This window comes from Linepithema humile, chromosome 2 (genome assembly GCF_040581485.1).
Source record: "Linepithema humile isolate Giens D197 chromosome 2, Lhum_UNIL_v1.0, whole genome shotgun sequence".
Taxonomy (NCBI): domain Eukaryota; kingdom Metazoa; phylum Arthropoda; class Insecta; order Hymenoptera; family Formicidae; genus Linepithema; species Linepithema humile.
In genome coordinates this window covers 34,724,486-34,746,913 of record NC_090129.1, presented here as the reverse complement: position 1 = coordinate 34,746,913, position 22,428 = coordinate 34,724,486, and the positions used below count along the sequence as shown (strand labels likewise).

The 22,428-nt window shown below is 28.4% G+C and overlaps 4 protein-coding genes and 1 pseudogene across 5 annotated transcripts; all 5 read left to right on the top strand.

Annotated features, from left to right (window-relative positions):
- The first annotated feature begins 715 nt into the window (after window positions 1–715).
- Window positions 716–4,074, top strand: LOC105671156 (odorant receptor 43a-like). Of its 2 annotated transcripts, XM_067349095.1 has the most exons (8): window positions 716–820; window positions 1,094–1,363; window positions 1,726–1,906; window positions 1,982–2,194; window positions 2,920–3,019; window positions 3,222–3,341; window positions 3,585–3,740; window positions 3,959–4,074. In XM_067349095.1, exons 1-8 carry the CDS (start codon window positions 778–780, stop codon window positions 4,010–4,012), a joined length of 1,137 nt encoding a protein of 378 aa, XP_067205196.1. In that variant the 5' UTR covers window positions 716–777; the 3' UTR covers window positions 4,013–4,074. The 2 variants fall into 2 exon arrangements, with proteins under 2 accessions (XP_067205196.1, XP_067205195.1); XM_067349094.1 differs by having other exon boundaries at window positions 1,726–2,194.
- A 982-nt stretch (window positions 4,075–5,056) lies between these two features.
- Window positions 5,057–9,914, top strand: LOC105671157 (odorant receptor 10-like). The gene is made up of 7 exons (XM_067349104.1): window positions 5,057–5,194; window positions 5,509–5,778; window positions 6,254–6,719; window positions 6,856–6,955; window positions 7,350–7,469; window positions 7,849–8,004; window positions 8,190–9,914. The coding sequence occupies exons 1-7, from the start codon at window positions 5,164–5,166 to the stop codon at window positions 8,241–8,243; spliced, it is 1,197 nt and encodes a 398-aa protein (XP_067205205.1). The 5' UTR covers window positions 5,057–5,163; the 3' UTR covers window positions 8,244–9,914.
- A 67-nt stretch (window positions 9,915–9,981) lies between these two features.
- LOC105671158 (odorant receptor 43a-like) lies at window positions 9,982–13,732 on the top strand. Its single transcript, XM_067349096.1, has 7 exons — window positions 9,982–10,182; window positions 10,455–10,724; window positions 11,083–11,551; window positions 12,278–12,377; window positions 12,562–12,681; window positions 12,926–13,081; window positions 13,296–13,732. Exons 1-7 carry the CDS (start codon window positions 10,140–10,142, stop codon window positions 13,347–13,349), a joined length of 1,212 nt encoding a protein of 403 aa, XP_067205197.1. The 5' UTR covers window positions 9,982–10,139; the 3' UTR covers window positions 13,350–13,732.
- Window positions 13,733–14,152: 420 nt separating this feature from the next.
- On the top strand, window positions 14,153–16,983 carry LOC105671169 (chymotrypsin-2). Its single transcript, XM_012365105.2, has 4 exons — window positions 14,153–14,349; window positions 14,710–15,014; window positions 15,311–15,559; window positions 15,828–16,983. Exons 1-4 carry the CDS (start codon window positions 14,298–14,300, stop codon window positions 15,972–15,974), a joined length of 753 nt encoding a protein of 250 aa, XP_012220528.1. The 5' UTR covers window positions 14,153–14,297; the 3' UTR covers window positions 15,975–16,983.
- An 829-nt stretch (window positions 16,984–17,812) lies between these two features.
- On the top strand, window positions 17,813–22,049 carry LOC136997789 (odorant receptor 10-like; annotated as a pseudogene).
- Window positions 22,050–22,428: the final 379 nt, after the last annotated feature.

The window sequence follows — 22,428 nt, the reverse complement described above, 5'->3', positions numbered from 1 at the left end:
ATTATTGCAGTACATTAAATATTATAAACTTTTTTTACAATTAAAAACAATTTAATTTATCAAATTTTTTCAATAAGTAAATTTTGAATGGACGGTGAAATTAAATCATTTTAGTCTAGAATTAGACTTTGAACGATGGATAAAAAAAGTGGGCGAGAAAGGCCATTGCGTACCGTTTTTTTTTTTCTATATTAATCATGTGTACAATTCCATCATTGCATTCAGTAACAAAAGTTTGTACAAATATCTTGCTGCATAGACTTACATAGATTTACTGTACCAGTAATGACTAATATACTCGCGATTTTTTGGTGGAAAACAAAAGGTAATTGTATAATTTATAAATATCAAATATTAAGTGCTACTGTCTAAACGGAACAACCAAACATTATAAAAATACCTATTGCTTATTAATATCGTAATATGTATCATACACAATTGTCAGAATTGTATACACGAAATGTAGAATGTAAAATTATTTTTATTAACCGTTTGTATCGGCGAAAAGCGCAAGAATTCAACAGGTAAGTGCAACTCTTTGCCTTGTTATTTTCTTCCTATTAAGGAAAGAAAGAGGTTCAACTTTTTCTCCAACAGAATTGCGAGAAATTTTAACATCAAAACTTTGACAATGAGGCAGTTCCCATCCCTTTGAAATATTAAAAATTGCGCCTATAGATAAACTCGACTATAATTGCGACGTTTTTTACACGAGCATGCGTGACAGCACTCGTCTCACATCAGTCTCATCCAAGCAGCGGAACAGTTCGGAGTCTTATGGCCTGCGATATGAGTACTAATGAACTCTCGGGATACGCAGGTGCTTGTACATATGCGACACAGTATTTGCATGCAACATAGTTTCTTACATGTCTCATAAACATACAGCACAAAAATATTAATTCGTAGATTTTATTTTTTTTATTGCTGTTACGTTAAAATACTAAATAACATGAATGTTAGCAAAACGAAAAATAATTTTATCGCATTTTTTCGCATTTGCAACTACAATTGTAAATTAAGAAGATGCTAAATTTTGAGCAAATTCTTATCATAATTTACCTTTTTTAAAATTAACTTGCTTTGTTTTCAGATTTTGAGTGGGCGGTTCAATTAAATCGTTTTAGCTTGAAAATGATCGGTCTTTGGCCGAAAGAAACTGGCAGCTCACAAGAGAAGCTGTTTTCAAATTTACGATTTTCATGCGTCATCATCGTCATCACTTGCGTCTGTACTACTCCTTCGTTATATTTGCTACTGAAAGTTTGGGGTGACATGATGGCAATGATAGACAATATTTTATTTACTTTACCTTTATTGTCGCTCACCATGAAACTGTTCATTATGTGGTGGAAGAAAGAAAGTAAGTAAATAATGAAATGGATGAAACACTAGTATACACGACAATTACATCTTATTTTGTAGTTTAAATTTCCACAATAGATTTTTTTCATTAAAAAAGATTCAAAATTTTTACATTTTAAATTGTTTTGAATGTTGAAACTTTTGTAATATACAACATCTCAACCATTTAAAAATAAAATTTTATAATGCGAATATTCCCAACATTTTTTAATGTTTATTTTAACACTGTTTGTTATGGAATACGTCTGCATAATTTTATATTACAATATATCTTTATTAAGTTTTTTGTTTAAATTTTTTCGACCATGTTATAATAATTTCCACTTAATATGCGCATAAATAACCAATCCTTTTCTCAAGCATTGTCGTCATTAATGACCATGATCGTTCATGACTGGGTCAAATCAAAATCCCGCGACGAGCGAGACATTATGATGCGTCGTGCTCAAGACGCTCGTCTAATTATCACGTTCAGCTATATCGTAATGGGTTTATCACTGACAATTTTGATAGTTACTTCCATCTTTGGGTATACCTTAAGGCATGTAACAAACGTCACCGATGCTAGCAGGCCATTGCCACTACAGGCATTTTATATCTATGATATATCCGTCAGCCCGCAGTTTGAACTTACATTTTTTATTCAATGCATCACTCTATTGATGGTTGCGCTTTCTTACACTGGTACTGATAATTTCCTCGGACTTCTCATCTTTCATATTTGTGGCCAATTGGAAAATTTAACAAACCGCTTGTATCGGATGCGCAAATCCACAAACTTCATCGCGGCTCTGAGAAACAATGTCATGGATCATATACGGCTTATCAGGTTTTGTTCTCACAATATGCCTTGCGCAGTTAGTGAATTTGCATATTGACACATTTCGTTAATCATATTAGTTACACATACGACAAATCCAGCAGTGCGTTGCGCGATAAATGTATCACACAACCGTTTTTTTTGATAAATCATCAAGACTTGAATTTATGCGAATATGTTATCTTGTCAATCTTTCCTAATTTGCGTTTTCCTTGGAACAAAAACATTAAATTTTTTGCGTTTAATGTAACGCAAATACATCATTTATATTCACAGTTTAAAATTGATCCCGCATTATATTTAATTTTGAAATAAATTGCATTAATCTTATTGCGCAATAAAGTTACCAAAAACTTTTTACAAATGACACATGTGCCTTTGTATTTTTACTTTAAAATTGATTAAATTTTGACAAAAATTAATTTTCTTATCCTACTTTTATTAAATATTTTTATACATTAGTTCTATATTACTACACACATCGAATTTTGCAGTGGCATGCATATGTATATTTAACGTATCAAATTATTTCGTATTTTTGTCAGTAAAATTATTGAATTTTATAATGGTTTTTTTCGCGCTTTGCAATCATTACAAACTAAATTTTCTTATAAATCTCAAGAAACATAAATAATAATTATATTATTTAGACAATTTGAAACAATTTGAAACAATTATTTAGTATAGAATTACGTTGTGTGTATATGTGATAACAATTAACAATTTTCTTTTAGATCTGTTGCAATGATCGAAGATACCTTCACATTAACGCTGTTACAATTATTTCTTTATTTCGGTATTATGTTTTGTATTTACGGATTTCTTGTCGTTACAGTAAGTTAAGCCACATTTTTTGAAAATTATTCATTTAATTAATATTTTGGGGAATGTCGTACACGGTCTGTAATCATTTTTTTATATAGTATACTTAAATAGTATACTCATATAGTATACTTAATTATATAAAAACTTTTGTGTATTAATAATTAAACTATAATTTATTTTATTTAATATATTACAAATGTGCATTAATTAGGTAATCTTTGAAGAAAAAAATGTTTCTCTCAAAAGAGTAATATTTCTTATCTTAGTAATTTGTACTGCATTTACTCATATGTGTCTCTATTGTGCTGCTGGCGAATTACTAGTAATGAAGGTAAGTCTTTTGTTTAATAAATACATATATGATTACATGAGTTAATCATTTATTAATTTTTTTATCTCATTGTGCACTCAACTGATGAAGAGACCTATTTTTCTTTAAGTCTCAAAATGTCATCAAAAATTACAATTAATGCAAATACACATTTGTACTTGAGTGCAAAAATTTCTAAAAATACATACTTATTACATTATTTTAATGTATTTTTATATTGAGTTTGACATTTATTTTATTAAGTATGAAAAGGTTTACAACGCGGTGTGCGAATGCAAATGGTATACTTTGGAAACAGCGGAAGCAAAAAGTCTAATTTTTTTGCTGCTTCGCACAAACAAACCACTCTACATTACAGCTGGGAAAATCTTACCTATGACAATGTCTACATTTTGCAGTGTAAGATAGCAATTTATGTTATAGTTTTAAATGTAAATTTTATTTGAGTACAAAAATTTCAATGTACAAAAAAATTTAAAAAAAATTTTTTTTTATTTGTTTCCTTTTTCTCTCACCTTCATTATTATCTTAATATTAATATTTTAATATATTATTATTTTATATTATGTGTGTGTATAATTTTATTTACTAATTCGTATATTTGTGTATATTTTTAGATATTAAAAACGTCGGGTGGGTATATATCAGTTTTACTCGCAAATCGGAATTAAGATAAATTTAATGTCAAAAGTAGCAAAGATTAGAGCAAAAAATATTTTTCAATAGATTGCGCAATATAACTTTATTATTAGCTACTTTAGTATTAGCTGCTTTCTCATTAGCATATTAAAAAAATGAAATATTTGTAAGAATATTTGACAAATAAAAAATAATGTAACATTAACTTTTGTTGAAAACGACTGCAGTGTTATTCTTCATGTATTACACACACACTTGAATTTCAATTAACTTTTTATAAATTCAGAATTTTTAAGAAATTTTACTATTTTTTATAAATGTAACAAACTGCTTCTTAGAAGCTTCTAAAAAGTGCATTGCCTAAATAATTTACGTTTTTAAACAATTAAAATTTTTATTAATTTTTTGAAAGTAGATTATCTATCATGAATCATGCAGAAATTGGCAAAAATCTGTCACATTATCACCTGTATTTTGAATGACGTACATATGTTTTTTTTTGTGAAATTACAATTACAAATTCAAATGTAAAATAATTTGCTTATATAAAGATAGCACTATATTTATTTTTTAATTGTCCTACATTCCGAATTTCTATAAGTGAAAATACGTGATTATATTTTTTTCATGCTTTCATCATAAGTTTTAAATTAAATGTTAATGATTTATCTCGAGTATTGAAGTTCATTATTGCCTGGCAAAAAGTTACATTACTTCTATCCAAAAGAGATTTTATTTATTTGCACAAAATAAAAATGTATAAATATAACACTTTTTTAAAGCACTTTTTAGAACACTAAAAAAATTTTAGTGCTAGAAAAGCATTTTTTACTTTACACGCAACGTGTTGCACGGTCTATAGACGATCTATAGTTAAGACCACACGCATCGCGTTTAAAATCGATTACCAGTGAAAGAAGAAAAAATGAACGTACTTAGTCTCTGGAGTGAGCAGGTACTTATCTACCAGCTTATTATATCAGTTTTTATTCATGAATACCTCGGAAGTTGTTACAAGAGGAATTGAAAAAAGTCGCACAACAAAGGGGAGCGTAGAACTTTTTAAACCGTTCGCTCTATACGTTGATTGTTCACGTTTTCAAGAGTTTTTATTTTACACACACACTTCTCTGTGAAAAACAGTTAACGTCGCTTCATCATAAAGAGATAGATTGCGTTTGCCATGGAAACTTCAAAATATTTAGAATATCAAGGTGCTCTTTATTCCAAATGTTATAATTTTTTAAATCCGTTAATAATCATTATTAATTATAATATCTTAAAACTTGGATAAAATAGCAACAAACTAATACCTACGTTCTTTTTTTAAATCTATTGTTTTAAAATATTGCGCAAACTTAATCTTAGCTTATATGAGATAAAGTATTTAAAAAATGTCTTTTTATCAAATTGATTATGATTATATTCAGGATTATGTTAGACAAATTAAATAATATGAGTTAATAACAATAATAATTTTTATTTAGAAATTTCTGGCGCAACTAATTGCAATTTTTGTAACAAATAGATTTCGAATGGGCAGTAAAATTAAATCGATATTGTCTAGAAATAGCAGGGCTTTGGCCTAAATCTGATTTAACTGCATGGAATAAAGTTATGTGTAATTTACGTACGCTTCTGGTTTTCTTTAGTATACTTTTTGGTCTTTTAATACCTATGACACATTCACTGATAAAAATTAGTGGAGACATCATATTAATAATAGACAATCTACAGTTTACTTTACCAATCATTTCCACTATGTTAAAAATTGCAATTTTTTGGTGGAAAAAAGAAGGTAGATATAACTACAAATTTAAATGTAAAATAATTGCCTTATATAAAGATAACTATAAAGATATAAAGATAATACTATATTTAAGTTTTAATTGTCCTACATTTTGAATTTTTTAAAGTAAACTTTGAAAGTTAGTTATTTATATTTTATAGGAGGCACAAATAATACCGTTTTCATAAAATACGAGGGTCGGTAATATAAACAATTTTTTTTCTCAGAAAATTTAATTCCTACAAACTATGGTTATTAACAAACATTTAGTTATTTTTTTACAAAGTTACCGTTAAGAAAAGTGTTTGTGAAACCTTCAAAAGTCGTAGCAATGTTTTATAAATTTTAATTTTAAATTATATTTGCTATTAAGTTTGTAATAAAATGTTAAGGTTTTTATTATTATTGTATCATAAAAACTATATTATAAGACTAAATAACTAAACTTTTATCATCTGTAATATATTTTTTTACTTTCTTGAAGCTGTTATATCTATAATGGATATGATCGCGAACGATTGGAGAACACCGAAAACTCCATGGGAAAAAATGAAGATGATTACACGAGCACAGACTGCTCGTACAATTACTAAGTTTGCATATTGCTTAGTGGGAGGAAATTCCTTTGCTTTGATTCTTATGCCTGTTTGTAATCTTTCAGTGAGATATATAACAAATATTACTGATCCAGGCAGACTATTACCACTACAAACGCATTACATCTATGATACAACTAAAAGTCCACATTATGAGTTAACATTTATTTCTCAAAGTATATGTTTGTTTTTATGCATGATACATTACATAGGTATTGATAGTTTTTTTAGTTTCTTGGTACTTCATATCTGTGGTCAATTGGACATACTAAGAAATCGCATTCTACATTTGGAAATAATAAATTATGCTTACAATTTGAAAATGTGTGTGACGGATCATACGCGACTACTCAGGTATCGTATTTCTAATCTTATATTTCATAAATATATTTTGATCTTATATAAGTATAGAAGTAAAAATATATAGTAAAAAATTTTAAAAAAATTTTTATATATTATAAATATTAACATATGATTCATCTCTTTATAGAAGTATCGTTCTCGTAGAACATATATTTAATATTATGATGCTTGCATTATTTTTATACTTTGGTATTCTTTTTTCCTTTTATGGATTTCTTATTTTAAATGTAAGTTTATAAAAGCTTTTAATGTACAACTTAATAATTTATTTACAGTGCTTTGTGTGTCACATAATTTCGACACATATAAAGATAATATTATTTACACGAATCGAGTGTCCTATATTATTATTTGATTCCTTGATTTTGAATTAATGTAATCTAAAAATTTAATTTAAAAGATGTGACTTTACTGCAAGATATTGAAGAGATGCATCTAAAAAATAAAAGTTTTTTTAACGATAATATAAGATACGACTTAAATTTAGTTAAACTTGATAATAAAAATAGTAACTATATATACAATACTCTACATACATTGATATATCTGTATTGATACTTCAACTTTGTAATAGTTATTAATTATATTCTATATTTTTGTATTTCATAATGGAACGACTAGCTTTCGGAGGGTGGAAATGACTTATCGATTTTTCGTGCGGCATATCTCATATGTATTATAATCAATTTCGTTTGTCACTCGTGCGTTTATTGCGCTGTCGGTGAAATTTTATTATCGCAAGTAAATTAGCAACTCCTTAATTCTTATAGTAATTTTTTCTGCCTTTTTATACAATTAGTATTTTAACTGTTTAAAATAAGGTACAATTATACAAATTCAGTTTTATCAACTAAAATTTACATAAATAAAAGCTATATAAAACTTTATAAATATATCAGTTAAAATTGATTATCTACATGTATTATTGTTAAAATATATATTATTATTATTATTTATTATTTTATATCGAACTATTTATATATAAATGTGTTTGTGTGAGTGTGTGAGTGAGTGTGTGTGAGTGTGTGTGTGTGTGTGTATTGCACAAAACACGTATAAATTTTATTTGTGTACTCATATTCTATCCAAAGTTTTTAATTAAATTTTTAATATATTTAAGTGCAAACATATCCATTATGCTGTATATTCTAATAAATGGTATAATCTGGAACCACGAAATTCACGGAATATGATTCTTTTAATGGTCAGAACAAATGAACCTGTTTATCTTACTGCCGGTAGACTGTTTCCTTTAACAATGTCTACATTTTGCAACGTAGGTTATTAAAAATTTTAGCTATAATTTTTATATAGGTGATATGTTATTATATACTACATATACGTATATTGCAACACGTATAGTTATGTATAATATATAAAATAGTTATTATTTTTTTACATTTTCTTGAATGGTAATTATATATCTCATTATATTTTACTCAAGTATTTATATTTTTCCAGCTATTAAAAACATCTGCTAGTTATATTTCTGTTTTACTTACAACAAAACAATAACTTTAAAACTATGATAAATTTACGTTAGTTAACATTATAAAAATTATATCACTATTCCAACTTTATTTAAAATTACAAACGCAAGATAAATATCAAAGTTTATTAAATAAAACTTAGGAAACATTAAAACTACTCCTAATATAAAAAAAAACTAATATGAAAAAAGGCTACATGTTTCACTATTATTAAGAAATAAATGTACATAGTTTATACATATGTATATTTTTACTGGATTTAAAATATGTAAGTAATTATTGAAAACAAGTGATAGAAGTGAGAAATTGTAAAAGTTCAACCGTTATTATATAGAAATAGATAAAATTACTTCCTTTTAATAAAGGTTATTGTATTTATCCATATGAATAAAATTGTATGCACAGTTTTTGGAAGCATATATATATATGAAGTAAATGAAATCTTTATTGTACCAATGACACAATTTTATTGTTGCTAGCTATAGGAAGGAAGCTATTAAAAGTTCGAGCACCATCCAATTTTTTGCAGAATTCAATATATACGTCTAATCGACTATAAGTGCGTGGGACCATGAGGGATATACATCATGCCATATATTCGCTCCAAAGGACAATAGCAAGACCATCCACCTGTTGTTATCCACGTTTTTGTGCACGCACACTTTTTTTATCACTTCGCATCAAGGGGCGTAATCTTGCAACAAGGGATGCTCGGAATATTAAAGGAGTTTATGGTAAGTTATCATTGTACAATGTAAAAAATTTTTATTGCGTGCATACGCGTTGTCTGAGAGGGTAACGTTGACCTATGACAGAGAGACGGAAGGTAGTCTCTGGGCAGCATTCAACATGAATACTTCGAGAAACTCGGAATACGGAGGTGCTCGAGAATCATTCTCGTTGAAGTCGCGACAATAGTCGTGATGAAGATCAATTTTAGTTTATAACGTCATTGTATGACAAGTGCATTCTTGGGACAGTTAACATTGTGCAACGCTGAAAATCAACATTTTTTTGTTCAGTTTTAGAATATGTGAACTAAAGTGATTTGTGCGGATAAAAAAGTAACAGAGGAGAAAGGGATGGCTTTAAAACAATTATGCGAGTGTCATTCTATAATCGCGCACTCATATACACAATTTAATTTGAATTATTGCTGTATTAAATATTACAAACTTCCTTTACAATTAAGAACAATTTAATTTATCAAATTTTTTTAATAAGTAGATTTTGAATGGACAGTGACATTAAATCATTTCAGTCTAGAATTGATTAGACTTTGAATAAGAAAAGTTGGCGAAAAAGGCCATTGCGTACTGTTTGTTTTCTTTTCTATATTAATCATTGTGTACAATTTTATCATTGCATTCATTAATAAAAATTCGTACAAATATCTTGTTGCTCATAGACTTACAATTTTCTCGATCAGTAATGGCTACTATACTCACAATTTTTTGGTAGAAAACAAAATATAATTGTATAAATTAAACATAAAATATTAAGTGCTACTGTTTAAACGGAACAACCAAACATTATAAAAATTCCTGTTGCTTATTAATATCGTTATATGTATCATACACAATTGTCAGAATTGTATGCACGAATTGTAGAATGCAAAATTATTTTTATTAATTGTTTGTGTCGGCGAAAAGCGCAAGAATTCAACAAGTAGGTGCAACCCTTGCCTTGCTATTTCATCCTTATTAAGGAAAGAGAAGGGTTCAACTTTTTTTCCCAACAGAATTGCGAAAAACTTTAACATCAAAACTTTGACAATACGGCAGTTCCCATCTTTTTGAAATATTAAAAATTGCGCCTATAGATAGACTCGACTATAATTGCGACGTTTTTTACACGAGCATGCGTGACAGCACTCGTCTCACATCAGTCTCATCCAAGCAGCGGAACAGTTCGGAGTCTTATGGCCTGCGATATGAATACTAATAAACTCTCGGGATACGCAGGTGCTTGTACAAATGCGACACAATATTTGCATGCAACATAGTTTCTTACATGTCTCATAAACATACAGCACAAAAATATTAATTCGTAGATTCTATTTTTTTTATTGCTGTTACGTTAAAATCCTAAATAAGATGAATGTTAGCAAAACGAAAAATAATTTTGTGAATTTTTTCGCATTTGCAACTACGATTGTAAATTAAGAAGATGCTAAATTTTGAGTAAATTCTTATCATAATTTATCTTCTTTTAAATTAGCTTGGTTTGTTTTCAGATTTTGAGTGGGCGGTTCAACTAAATCGTTTCAGCTTGAAAATAATCGGTCTTTGGCCGGAAGAAACTGGCAGCTCACAAGAGAAGCTGTTTTCAAATTTACGATTTTTATGCGTCATCATCGTCATCACTTGCGTCTGTACTACTCCTTCGTTATATTTGCTACTGAAAGTTTGGGGTGACATGATGGCAATGATAGACAATATTTTATTCACTTTACCTTTATTGTCGCTCTCCATGAAACTATTCATTATGTGGTGGAAGAAAGAAAGTAAGTAAATAATGAAATGGATGAAACACTAGTATGCACGACAATTACATCTTATTTTGTAGTTTAAATTTCCACAATAGATTTTTTACATTAAAAAAGAATTAAAATTTTTACATTTTAAATCGTTTTGAATGTTAAAGTTTTTGTAATATACACCATCTCATCTATTTTAAAATAAAATTTTATAACGCGAATATTTTCAACATTTTCAAATGTTTATTATAACACCGTTTGTTAAGGAATACGTCTGCATATTTTTATATTACAATATATCTCTATTAAATTTTTTGTTTGAATATTTTTGATCATGTTATTATAATTTCCATTTATCGCATAAATAACCAATTCTTTTCTCAAGCATTGTCGTCATTAATGACCATGATCGTTCATGACTGGGTCAAATCAAAATCCCGCGACGAGCGAGACATTATGATGCGTCGTGCTCAAAACGCTCGTCTAATTATCACGTTCAGCTATATCATAACGGGATTATCAGTAACAGTTTTGATAGTTACTTCCATCTTTGGGTATACCGTAAGACATGTAACAAACGTCACCAATGCTAGCAGGCCATTACCACTACAAGCATATTATATCTATGATACATCCGTCAGCCCGCAGTTTGAACTTACATTTTTTATTCAATGCATCGCCCTATTGATGATTGGGCTTTCTTACCCGGGTACTGATAATTTCCTCGGACTTCTCATCTTTCATATTTGTGGCCAATTGGAAAATTTAACAAACCGCTTGTATCGGATGCGCAAATCCACGAACTTCATCGCGGCTCTGAGAAACAATGTCATGGATCATATACGGCTTCTCAGGTTTTGTACTCACAATAAGCCTTGCGCAGTTAGCGAATTTGTATATTGACACATTTCGTTAATCATATTAGTTACACATATGACAAATCCAGCAGTGCGTTGCGCGATAAATGTATCACACAACCGGTTTTTTTGATAAGTCATCAAGACTTGAATTTATGCGAATATGTTATCTTGACAATCTTTCCTAATTTGCGTTTTCCTTGAAACAAAAACATTAAATTTCTTGCGTTTTATGTAATACAAATACGTCATTTATATTCACAGTTTAAAATTGATCACGCATTATATTTAATTTTGAAATAAATTGCATTAATCCTATTGCACAATAATGTTATCAAAAAATTTTTTACAAATGACACATGTGCCTTTGTATTTTTACTTTAAAATTGATTAAATTTTAACAAAAATTAATTTTCTTATTCTACTTTTATTAAATATTTTTATACATTAGTTCTATATTACTATACACATCGAATTTTACAGTGGCATGCATATGTATATTTAACGTATCAAATTATTTCGTATTTTTGTCAGTGAAATTATTGAATTTTATAATGGTCTTTTTCGCGCTTTGCAATCATTACAAACTAAATTTTCTTATAAATCTCAAGAACCATAAATGATAATTATATTATTTAGACAATTTGAAACAATTTGAAACAATTATTTAGTATAGAATTACGTTGTGTGTATATGTGATAACAATTAACAATTTTCTTTTAGATCTGTTGCAATGATCGAAGATACCTTCACATTAACGCTGTTACAATTATTTCTTTATTTCGGTATTATGTTTTGTACTTACGGATTTCTTGTCGTTACAGTAAGTTAAGCCACATTTTTCAAAAATTATTTATTTAATTAATCTTTTGAGGAATGTCGTACACGGTCTATAATCATTTTTTTTCTCATATACTAGGTGTACTTAAATATATAAAAACTTTTGTATATTAATAATTAAATTTTAATTTATTTTATTTAATATATTACAAATGTGCATTAATTAGGTAATCTTCGAAGAGAAAAATGTGTCTCTCAAAAGAGCAATATTTCTTATCTCAGTAATTTGTACTGCATTTACTAATATGTGTCTCTATTGTGCTGCTGGCGAATTACTAGTAATAAAGGTAAGTCTTTTGTTTAATAAATACATATATGATTACATGAGTTAATCATTTATTAATTTTTTTTTTTTCATTGTACACTCAACTGATGAAGAGAACTATTTTTCTTTAAGTCTCAAAATGTCATAAAAAATTACAATTAATGCAAATACACATTTGTACTTGAGTGCAAAAATTTCTAAAAATACATACTTATTACATTATTTTAATGTATTTTTACATTAAGTTTGACATTTATTTTATTAAGTACGAAAAGATTTACAACGCGGTGTACGAATGCAAATGGTATACTTTGGAAACAGCGGAAGCAAAGAGTCTAATTTTTTTACTGCTTCGCACAAACAAACCTCTCTACATTACAGCTGGGAAAATCTTACCTATGACGATGTCTACATTCTGCAGTGTAAGATAGCAATTTATGTTATAATTTTAAATGTAAATTTTATTTGAGTACAAAAATTTCAATGTCTAAAAAAATTTTTTTTTAATTTTTTCCTATTTGTTTTTTCTTTCTCTCATCTTCATCATTATCTATTAATATTTTAATATATTATTATTTTATATTATGTGTGTGTATAATTTTATTTACTAATTCGTATATTTGTGTATATTTTTAGATATTAAAAACGTCGGGTGGGTATATATCAGTTTTACTCGCAAATCGGAATTAAGATAAATCTAATGTCAAAAGTGGCAAAGATTAGAGCAAAAAATATTTTTCAATGAAATGTGGAATATAGTCTTATTATTAGCTGTTTTATATTAAAAAAACAAAAAACATGTAAGAATATTTGACAAATAAAAAATAATGTAGCATTAACCTTTGTTGAAAACGTCTGCAGTGCTATTTTTCGTGTATTACATGCAAACTTGAATTTTAATTAACTTTTTATAAATTCAGAATTTTTAAGAAATTTTAGTATTTTATATACAGGGTGATTCAAAATAACCTGATGTTCTTGCAATGCCATATTCTTGAGCGAATTCTGAGACGATTTTTTTTTTTTACAAAATTTTGTCCGAAGCTTAATTTTCGAGTTATAATTGAAAATAGGTACATAGCAGCTTACGAGTTCGGTGCAACGGGCAGGCAAGGACGCGCAACATATAATGAGACTGTCAAGTGTTTACTATCGTCTCATGACGCATTGCATCGTCCCTGCCTATCCGTTGTATCGGACTCGTAAGTAGCAAATTATTTTCAATTGTAACTCAAAAACTAAGCTTTAAACAAAATTTTGTAAAAGGAAAAATCGTCTCAGAATTCACTCAAGAATATGGCATTGCAAGGACATCAAGTTATTTTGAATCACCCTGTATATATAAGAAACTACTTCTTACTAGAAAATGCATTGCCTAAATAATTTACGATTTTAAAGAAATAAAATTTTTAATATTCTCACGAAAGAAGATCATCTATCATGAATCATGCAGAAATTGGTAAAAAATGTCACATTATCACCTGTATTTTGAATGACGTACATGTTTTCCCTTGCCAAATTATATAAGCAATTAATCATTAATTACAACTGCGTAAACATTCAATCGTATATAAAAACAGTAATGAAAGCGTAGTGTTGAATTTTCGAAATTCTGTTGAAGCCACGTTTTCGTGCGGGATGCTCGCAATGTTGCAACTCGCGTGGATTTCCATTTTCATCGCCATTAGTGGTATGTAATTTATTAGTTATATCGTTTTTAAACATTATGATTACATTAAACGTACAGTGCCGCACATTGGTTATTCGTGTTCGTGCATTTTAATTTTTTATATTTTACTAACATTATATATACATATATATATTTGATGTTTTAATTTTATAAACACGTAATAATTTTATTTAAATTTTAAAATAAATATGTAAATTTTTTTAGAGTTTTTTTGCACTTTAAGGTTATTAAAAATTGGTCCACAATTTAAATGTTAAAAAAAGTGTCATTTTTTAATTTTTGGACAAAATAAATTTCCAAAAGTTAACTAATTGTGTTTTAAAAAGATAATAAATATTAATGTATGTATCAATTTATTAGGTATCAATGCTAAGATAGCGCAAAATGATTGTGATGTTGAGCAGCTATCCATTGTATCAATTAGAAAGAATGGTAGACACGTTTGTTCTGGCGCTATAATTGATGAGTATCACGTTGTCACATCGGACCGATGTGTCCCATCATTTCCACATGTCTGGAACGTTATGAATGATATAGCTGTGGTTAGCGGCACGTGCACTCTCAAACCCAGCGGTATTCGTATTTTAACCAAAGAAATGTTCTCACAAAATCACTATCTCAATCCGACTGAAAATCCCTTTGTGAGCGGCCTTGGTGTGCTTAGGGTATGTTTATATTATAATTGATTTTCACCAACACATTACCTTTTATTTTAGCATATGAATTATTTCAATGCTACAAATGCTTAACTCAAAATTTTTAATAGTTAAATAAATATGAAAAAAAGTATTTATATTTTATTTAAGTAAAGTATTAGAAATTATTATTTGAGCACCAATGCAATGCTTAATTATTTGTATAAAATATTAAAAATTACAAAAATTTCCTGATAGAAACCTATTTCGACAAACTTGTTTTTGCAATATTGAAAGCAATCAAACAATAAACAAGTTTTTTGCAGCTCTTTCGACCACTTCATTTCGGAGAGAAAGTGCAGCCGATTCCACTGTCTGAAACGGAAGTACCGTTGGATGCAAAACTACAAATGGTTGGATGGATGATGGCTGATCGTGAAGGAAAGAAAACTGCCAATTTGAAGAGCGTCACGTTAAAAACGATAGATTCTAAAAAATGCCAGTCGTTCCACAAGAAAACTCTCACTGACTCGGAATTCTGCACTCAACCGGAGTCCGAAAGCGATTTTTGCAAGGTAAGCGATTATGACTATATTAAAAATAGAATTGAAAATTTTAAGACATCTTCAAACAAATATTTCATCGGAAGATTTTTACTAATTAAATTAAAATTTTTTTTGTTAATTAAATTTACATTAATAGCAATTAATTTAGAATAAAAAGTTTAAAACATAAAATAAAAATAATCTTAATCGTCGAAAATATGTGATAATAAATTTAAAATAAAATAAGAGCGTCATAATATTGAATGTTATTAATATTAATATTATGACTATTATTTAGGGTGACAGAGGCAGCCCTCTGATATACGAAGGCAAACTTGTCGGTGTATCTACTTATGGTGTTTCATGCGATGCCAATCCAATTCCGGATGTCCATCCTATTATAAGTAAAAACCTCGAATATCTTTACAACATTACAAGAACGTAAAGATTCAGAAGTTTTATTTACGCTATTGTTAATTTGCATTTTGAATACAGTGTATAAACATGACTGATATTCGCAAACAATATTAAAAAATATTATATATTATATTACGTATTAACAACAGACAAATCCACAAAATAATATGTGCACATTGTGCAATAGTAATTTGTAATGCTACGATTAAAATTATGTACACGTAAAGCACAATTCGGACTGATATTTTTTGAAGTCAGTTCACCCTCTATGGAAGAATATGCTATAGCCATCTCAGGTAAGAAAGGTAATGTGTTGATAATTATTGCATGTCCATAGCTAACTACCTGTCTATAGTCATACGTGCAGATGCGTAATTTCACTGGAACATTGCGAAAAAGAGAACTGTTTAGAAGTTACGAACATTAACGTGAAAAATTTTTACGCCTCTCGGAGCGCTACGTAGGTAAAGGAGTAAAGGAGTGAATTAATGATGTGGCACGATAGACTTGAGATAGCTCGAAAGTTTTACCCTTTTTTGAAAAAAAAAAAACCAGTTTGCACAGGTCATAAATAAATTTAAACTATTAAAATAACTAGACAATTATTGGCACAATAAATTAAAATTTAACTTTTTTATTTCGTTTTTTTAATCACTTTATTTTACTTGCTTAAGTATAACTCTTTTTAACACAATTTATGATTTTTTGGAGAAGAAAAGAGCCGTTGTGATAAGACAAGTGCGAACTGCACGTGCAATCACAATATACGGGTATTTTATGATATTTATCTCAATTGTAATCTGTGTGATTTTTTGCCATTTCGGCAAAATATTTGACAAATATAACCGATCCAGGCAAACCAATGCCACCACAAACACATTATATCTACGACACAAATAAAAGTCCATTTTACGAGATAACATTTTCCCTACAGGCTATCAGTATATCAGTCGAAAAATTTTATTTTATTCCCAAATTAATTAAAAATAAATGTGAAAAAGAAACAAATTTTCCCCAGTAAAATATTCCTATATCGCTTCCATATTTCTGATTCATATTTTTCAACATGTTGCAAAACAAAATTAGTTATAAATACTTATAAAATAAAATAAATTAATTAATGTAAAATTAACGTACAAAAATTTATTATAACGTTTATTATAAAATTCTGAAAAAATATAATCATTTTTGACGTATAGACTTTCACAGTTGTTACCTGTTGATCACACATTTACTGTCAAACGAGTAATATTGTTCGAAGTTTCATTTACTAAAACTGTTCTAACTTTAGTCGAACAGAGGGGAATAAAAAAAACTTTTGAAATTTCGAACCATCATTTGAAAACACTTTCAAGCTGCTTATAGTTTTGCGATCCGTAGTTTCAGTGAAGTAGCGAATCAATAATACAGCACATCAGGGTTGGCTTTAGAAATTTTTAAGTTTGACACAACTTAAAAGAATTAATTTTCTTTCAAAAATTTGTGCTGTGTAAAAACAAATAAATTTACATAAAGAAAATAATTAGTTTTAACACTAGTATTAAAATAATTAATTGTTGCGCAAACGTGATCCGTTTCTTCTTAACATCATTTTTATTTAATTATTTTTTTTACGATTAAGTAATTTTATTATATTCACACACATAGCGATCATTTACATATGAGTTATTATAATTGAAATTTTGATTATATTCAATCATATGTCGGATGAAAAAAAAATGTTTGAGTGCTGGCTGCGGCCCTACATCGTACCGTGCATATTCTTCATTTTTCGAAAAATTAGTTTTTCAAGTGAAGGGTAATTTGCTTGTAAACCGAGCCGTAAACACTAGCTACTGCAATGTTCTCGTTATGGACACTGCATTATTAATATGTAGCGCCCACACCTGTAAAACGGCATAAGACGTTTCGTCACGCAACGGTATATCACCCTAACCGAGGTAAGAGGGAAAAAGAACAAATGAAAAAGGGAAACTCAGTCTCTTCACAGACATCGGCATGGATGCTTCGAAGCAGGCATATACAGGTGGTTTTTCTTTCTCGATTGACTTAACAAGATACAAGTCTATAGTGCTGTTTGCAACCGTATAGTGAACAGTTCTGATTAATTTTTTATAGTGCAAAATGGCGGCAAATACATACAGAAATATTGCAAAAATATGACCATATTTTCAAAAATTTTTACCACATCTTTCTCTTCAGAAATTGCAAATGAGTTAAAAAATAATTATGCTAATTATTACACATTAATGGAAATTTTGTGTTATACCTTTTTTTATGATGCTCTAAACATCTTTTCTCATTTAAAAAAATAAAAAATATATTACACAAATTTATTTACTGCAAATGTGGATAAGAGGACAAAAATATATATATATATTTACATATTCTCAATGGAGATAAATATATATAAGAAACTACTTACAAAAATTTAATAGTAGTGCTGTTGAACCAGGTTACTTAATTTTCGTCAAATATTTAATCATATTGATCTAAATGTAGACTATAAATGGGCTATCAAATTAAATCGGCTCAGCTTGACATTGATGGGCGTTTGGCCAGAAAACAATATTAAAACAAAGCAAAAATTATTATTGGACATGCGTGTAATCATTATGATAAATTTATCAGTCTGGACCTGCATCGTACCATCTATACATTCTTTAGTCAATGTTTGGGGTGATATAATGCTAATGATTGATAACTTGCAATATACTTTGTCGATATTTATGGCAGTAACAAAACTTTCTATTATGTGGAAAAAGAAGGAAGGTAATGTGTATGATAATTATTGTGAATTATACAATATTTTAAAAAATAGTTTCAAAATTTTTCAAACTATTCAAGTAAACACATAATGTACATAGTCCTCATTGCAGAAATTTTACCGCTTTTGAACATGATTAAGAACGATTGGTTGAAACCAAAGACGGACAAAGAGAGAAACGTTATGATCAAACGAGCTCAGATTTCACGTACACTCGCGATATTTGGATTTTTCGTAATGATAATATCTTTCTCCTTGGCTGTGGTTCTTCCTATTTTTGGCATTTCAATGAGATACGTAACAAATAGAACAGATCCGGACAAATTGTTGCCGTTACAAACGTATTATGTGTACGATCGAGACAAGAGTCCATTTTACGAAATCACTTATATTCTGCAGGGTATCGGCTTGTTCGTGAGTGCAACTATATACACTAGTACAGATAGTTTACTAAGTTTACTGGTTATTCATATATGTGGTCAGCTGGAAAATTTAAAGGCATATATTATAGACCTTGACAATTTTGGAAAATTCAAAGGTGCACTGTCACACGTTGTGAAACATCATATGCGTCTCATCAGGTTGATTATTATATTCTCCATTTTGCATTCATAGATATAATAAAAAATAAAAATAATTATTTTAACTTTGCAATTAATATTATGTTCACAACTTTTTCTTACAGATCTATTAATAGTATTGATAATATATTTACCCTAATGTTATTCGGGGCATTTATTTATTTTGGTATACTGTTCGCCTTTTACGGCTTTTTATTCGGTACTGTAAGTATTTTTTTCTCGATTTAATTCATTTATTATTTTGTCAGCAAGTATTTACTTTGATTATCAGAACAAATTTTTTTAATATAAGATTCTACACTTGAGAGTCACATATTCTTTTAAATCAAATTTTATGTTTAACATTCACATATTTTTATAAAAAAATTTTTTTAAAGAAAATTGCTTTGCATTTTTGAAAACAACTTAAAATAATTGACAAATATAGTTTAATCTTTATATTCAAGTATCAAGAACAACTTTCTTAAGAAACAGAGTTCTCGTCTAATTATCATGTACACTGTTCTTTGTATAGAATCTAAAAATTAAATGTGTAATTATGTATAACTTTTTTTACTTATGTCTTCGTTTAGATCTTGACTGAAGATCGCGATCTCTCTGTGCCACGTTTGACTTTTTTCATTATGGTATTTGTCAATACGTTTGCACATACATGCTTCTACTGCGCCGTAGGAGAAATTTTAATTGCACAAGTATACGTTTTCTTATTATCTATTAACTTAACATATAAATTAAATTAAACTGACAGTTAAATAAGTATCAAAATGTTATTTAAAATTCTTGTTCTAAAATTTATTCAACATGCAATTTAATTACATATGACATTTATCAAGTGCGAAGGAGTTTACAAAGCCATATGCAAATACGAGTGGTACATGTTGGAGCCGAAAGAAGCTAAAAATTTATTGATCATAATGATTCGAGCCCAGAAACCTCTGTATCTCACCGCGGGAAAAATATTCCCTATGACAATGGCTATGTTTTGTAATGTAAGACGGCTATAATGTATAATATACAGGGTGTCTGGCAATAATCGCCCCACCGGTCATGTACAGGTAGAGGAGGTCAAATCGAGTAGAAAAGTCCTTTACCATTTTTTGATTTTTGTAATAAGTACTAAGTAATTAACGAAAAAAGATTGGTGAATCCGTGCAAGTAAAGCGCGCGCAGCGAGAAGGACATCCCACTGCTATGCGATCACTAGGCGCGCGATGAAGCGTTGGGAGGAGCGCTCTACAAATGACAATGGCAACATACGAGCGGCGCGTAACGCTAGATTCTTGTGTCCTAGTGATCGCGTAGCAGTGGGACGTCCTTCTCACCGCGCGCGCTTTACTCGCGCGGATTCGCCGATCTTTTTTCGTTAATTACTCAGTACTTATTATGAAAATTAAAAAATGGTAAAGGACTTTTCTACTCGATTTGACCTCCTCTACCTGTATATGACCGGTGGGGCGATTATTGCCAGACACCCTGTATATAACATGTGTAGCTACGATGACGCAAATTCTTTTTTTTAGCATGGTTTTAGCATTTTATAATTTCTTCTATTTAGATCCAATTATTACAAATAATAAAAATAAAATATTAAAAATTCAAATAAAATTTTGCGTAAATTGTAAAAAAAATCTTATTCAAGATTTTGTGTAATAAGCATACAAATATTTATAAAATTATCACTGTCTTCAAAGATAATATTGCGATTTGAATAATGTATAAATTAGCATATAAAAAGCAAATATTAATTACATAATTTGCTAAATAATTATTTTAATGCCAAACTATATATTTTTTTTATTAATAATGTAAAACAAGAAACAAATTTATAAATAATTGTGTTATTAATTATGACAGTCTTTAAAAATGCTAAGAAATATTATATTTGTTTTAGTTATTAAAAACATCGGCTGGTTATATATCAGTTTTATTGGCACATCGGCAATGAAAACAAAAATCTACAAAATCTAACAATGCTGATATTAGAAATTATTTGGAAATATGACGAGTAACATATTTATATAATTATCATCAATACTTTTAAGTAATAAATATCATGTTTCCGTACAGCAATATATTACTGCTATACATTATTGCTACAACTCTCATCATATGCATTCTAATAATGTTGTGATTATTATTTTGATTTTAATAAAATATTTTTTAGGGTCTTTCGCGTATTATTAACATATTTAAATTTATATTGCATAAATCAATAACTTGGAGAAATAATTTTATTTGAAATTCGTGAAGCTGATTTACAATATAAATATATATAGCATTAAAATTTTTGCATGTTTAATAACAAATATATATTCTTGATACATTCATAATGTAGGTAGTTTGTAAGAAGTGTGATTGCATAATAAATTACATAAAATATCCCTAGATTAAAGTTTATATACGAACACAATATGCTAAAAAAATTAAAATAAATACAAATTAAATGCAATACCACGAATACGAAGATTAAGAATTTGGTTTAGAAATACATATATTAGTAATTAAAACATATATTAGTAATTAAACACTAAAAAAAGGTTGAAAAATTAGACTGAAATGTTTGTTAATGTAATGTTAGTTTGCAATGAAATGAAATTATAAGAAATATATCTAGCTTAGAGACCTTAGAGAAGCCTCTTTTTAGTAATTTAAATTATTATACACATTAAATAGATCTTATATTGTTTTTTTAAATATATTTATTTTAACGTGTGTTTTCTCTTAGATAATAATTCAAAGTCGCAATTATTTTATACCACATTTTATTTTTAGTACATTACGTTTGCACTTGTATGCTTCTACTGCGCCAGACGAGAAATTTTGGTTACCCAAGAATATGCACATCTCATTTTTATTTATTTTATTTTATCACATGAATTAAGTTAAATTGAATGCAGAGCATATGAATTAAAGTGTTAATTAAGATACCTGTTCCACTCGAAAAAATTTATTTGGCATGCGATTTAATTGCGTATGTCATGCAAGTGCAAAGAAATTTACAAGGCCGTCTGCGATCTATCTACAATATTACACATTGAAGTCGAAGAAGGCAAAAAACTTATTGATTGTAATGATTAGTGCCCAAAAACTGAGCGAGCAACAAGAACCTGACCTACTTTAACATAACATAATCA

Coding starts and splice junctions, on each gene's coding strand:
- LOC105671156 (XM_067349094.1), top strand. CDS start 778: ATGGCCTGCGATATGAGTACTAATGAACTCTCGGGATACGCAG. Junction 2,195..2,919: donor GATCATATACGGCTTATCAG/GTTTTGTTCTCA, acceptor ATTTTCTTTTAG/ATCTGTTGCAATGATCGAAG. Junction 3,741..3,958: donor CAATGTCTACATTTTGCAGT/GTAAGATAGCAA, acceptor GTATATTTTTAG/ATATTAAAAACGTCGGGTGG.
- LOC105671157 (XM_067349104.1), top strand. CDS start 5,164: ATGGAAACTTCAAAATATTTAGAATATCAAG. Junction 7,470..7,848: donor GTGAAATTTTATTATCGCAA/GTAAATTAGCAA, acceptor AATATATTTAAG/TGCAAACATATCCATTATGC. Junction 8,005..8,189: donor CAATGTCTACATTTTGCAAC/GTAGGTTATTAA, acceptor ATATTTTTCCAG/CTATTAAAAACATCTGCTAG.
- LOC105671158 (XM_067349096.1), top strand. CDS start 10,140: ATGGCCTGCGATATGAATACTAATAAACTCTCGGGATACGCAG. Junction 11,552..12,277: donor GATCATATACGGCTTCTCAG/GTTTTGTACTCA, acceptor ATTTTCTTTTAG/ATCTGTTGCAATGATCGAAG. Junction 12,378..12,561: donor ACGGATTTCTTGTCGTTACA/GTAAGTTAAGCC, acceptor TGCATTAATTAG/GTAATCTTCGAAGAGAAAAA.
- LOC105671169 (XM_012365105.2), top strand. CDS start 14,298: ATGCTCGCAATGTTGCAACTCGCGTGGATTTCCATTTTCATCGCCATT. Junction 14,350..14,709: donor CATTTTCATCGCCATTAGTG/GTATGTAATTTA, acceptor TCAATTTATTAG/GTATCAATGCTAAGATAGCG. Junction 15,560..15,827: donor CCGAAAGCGATTTTTGCAAG/GTAAGCGATTAT, acceptor ACTATTATTTAG/GGTGACAGAGGCAGCCCTCT.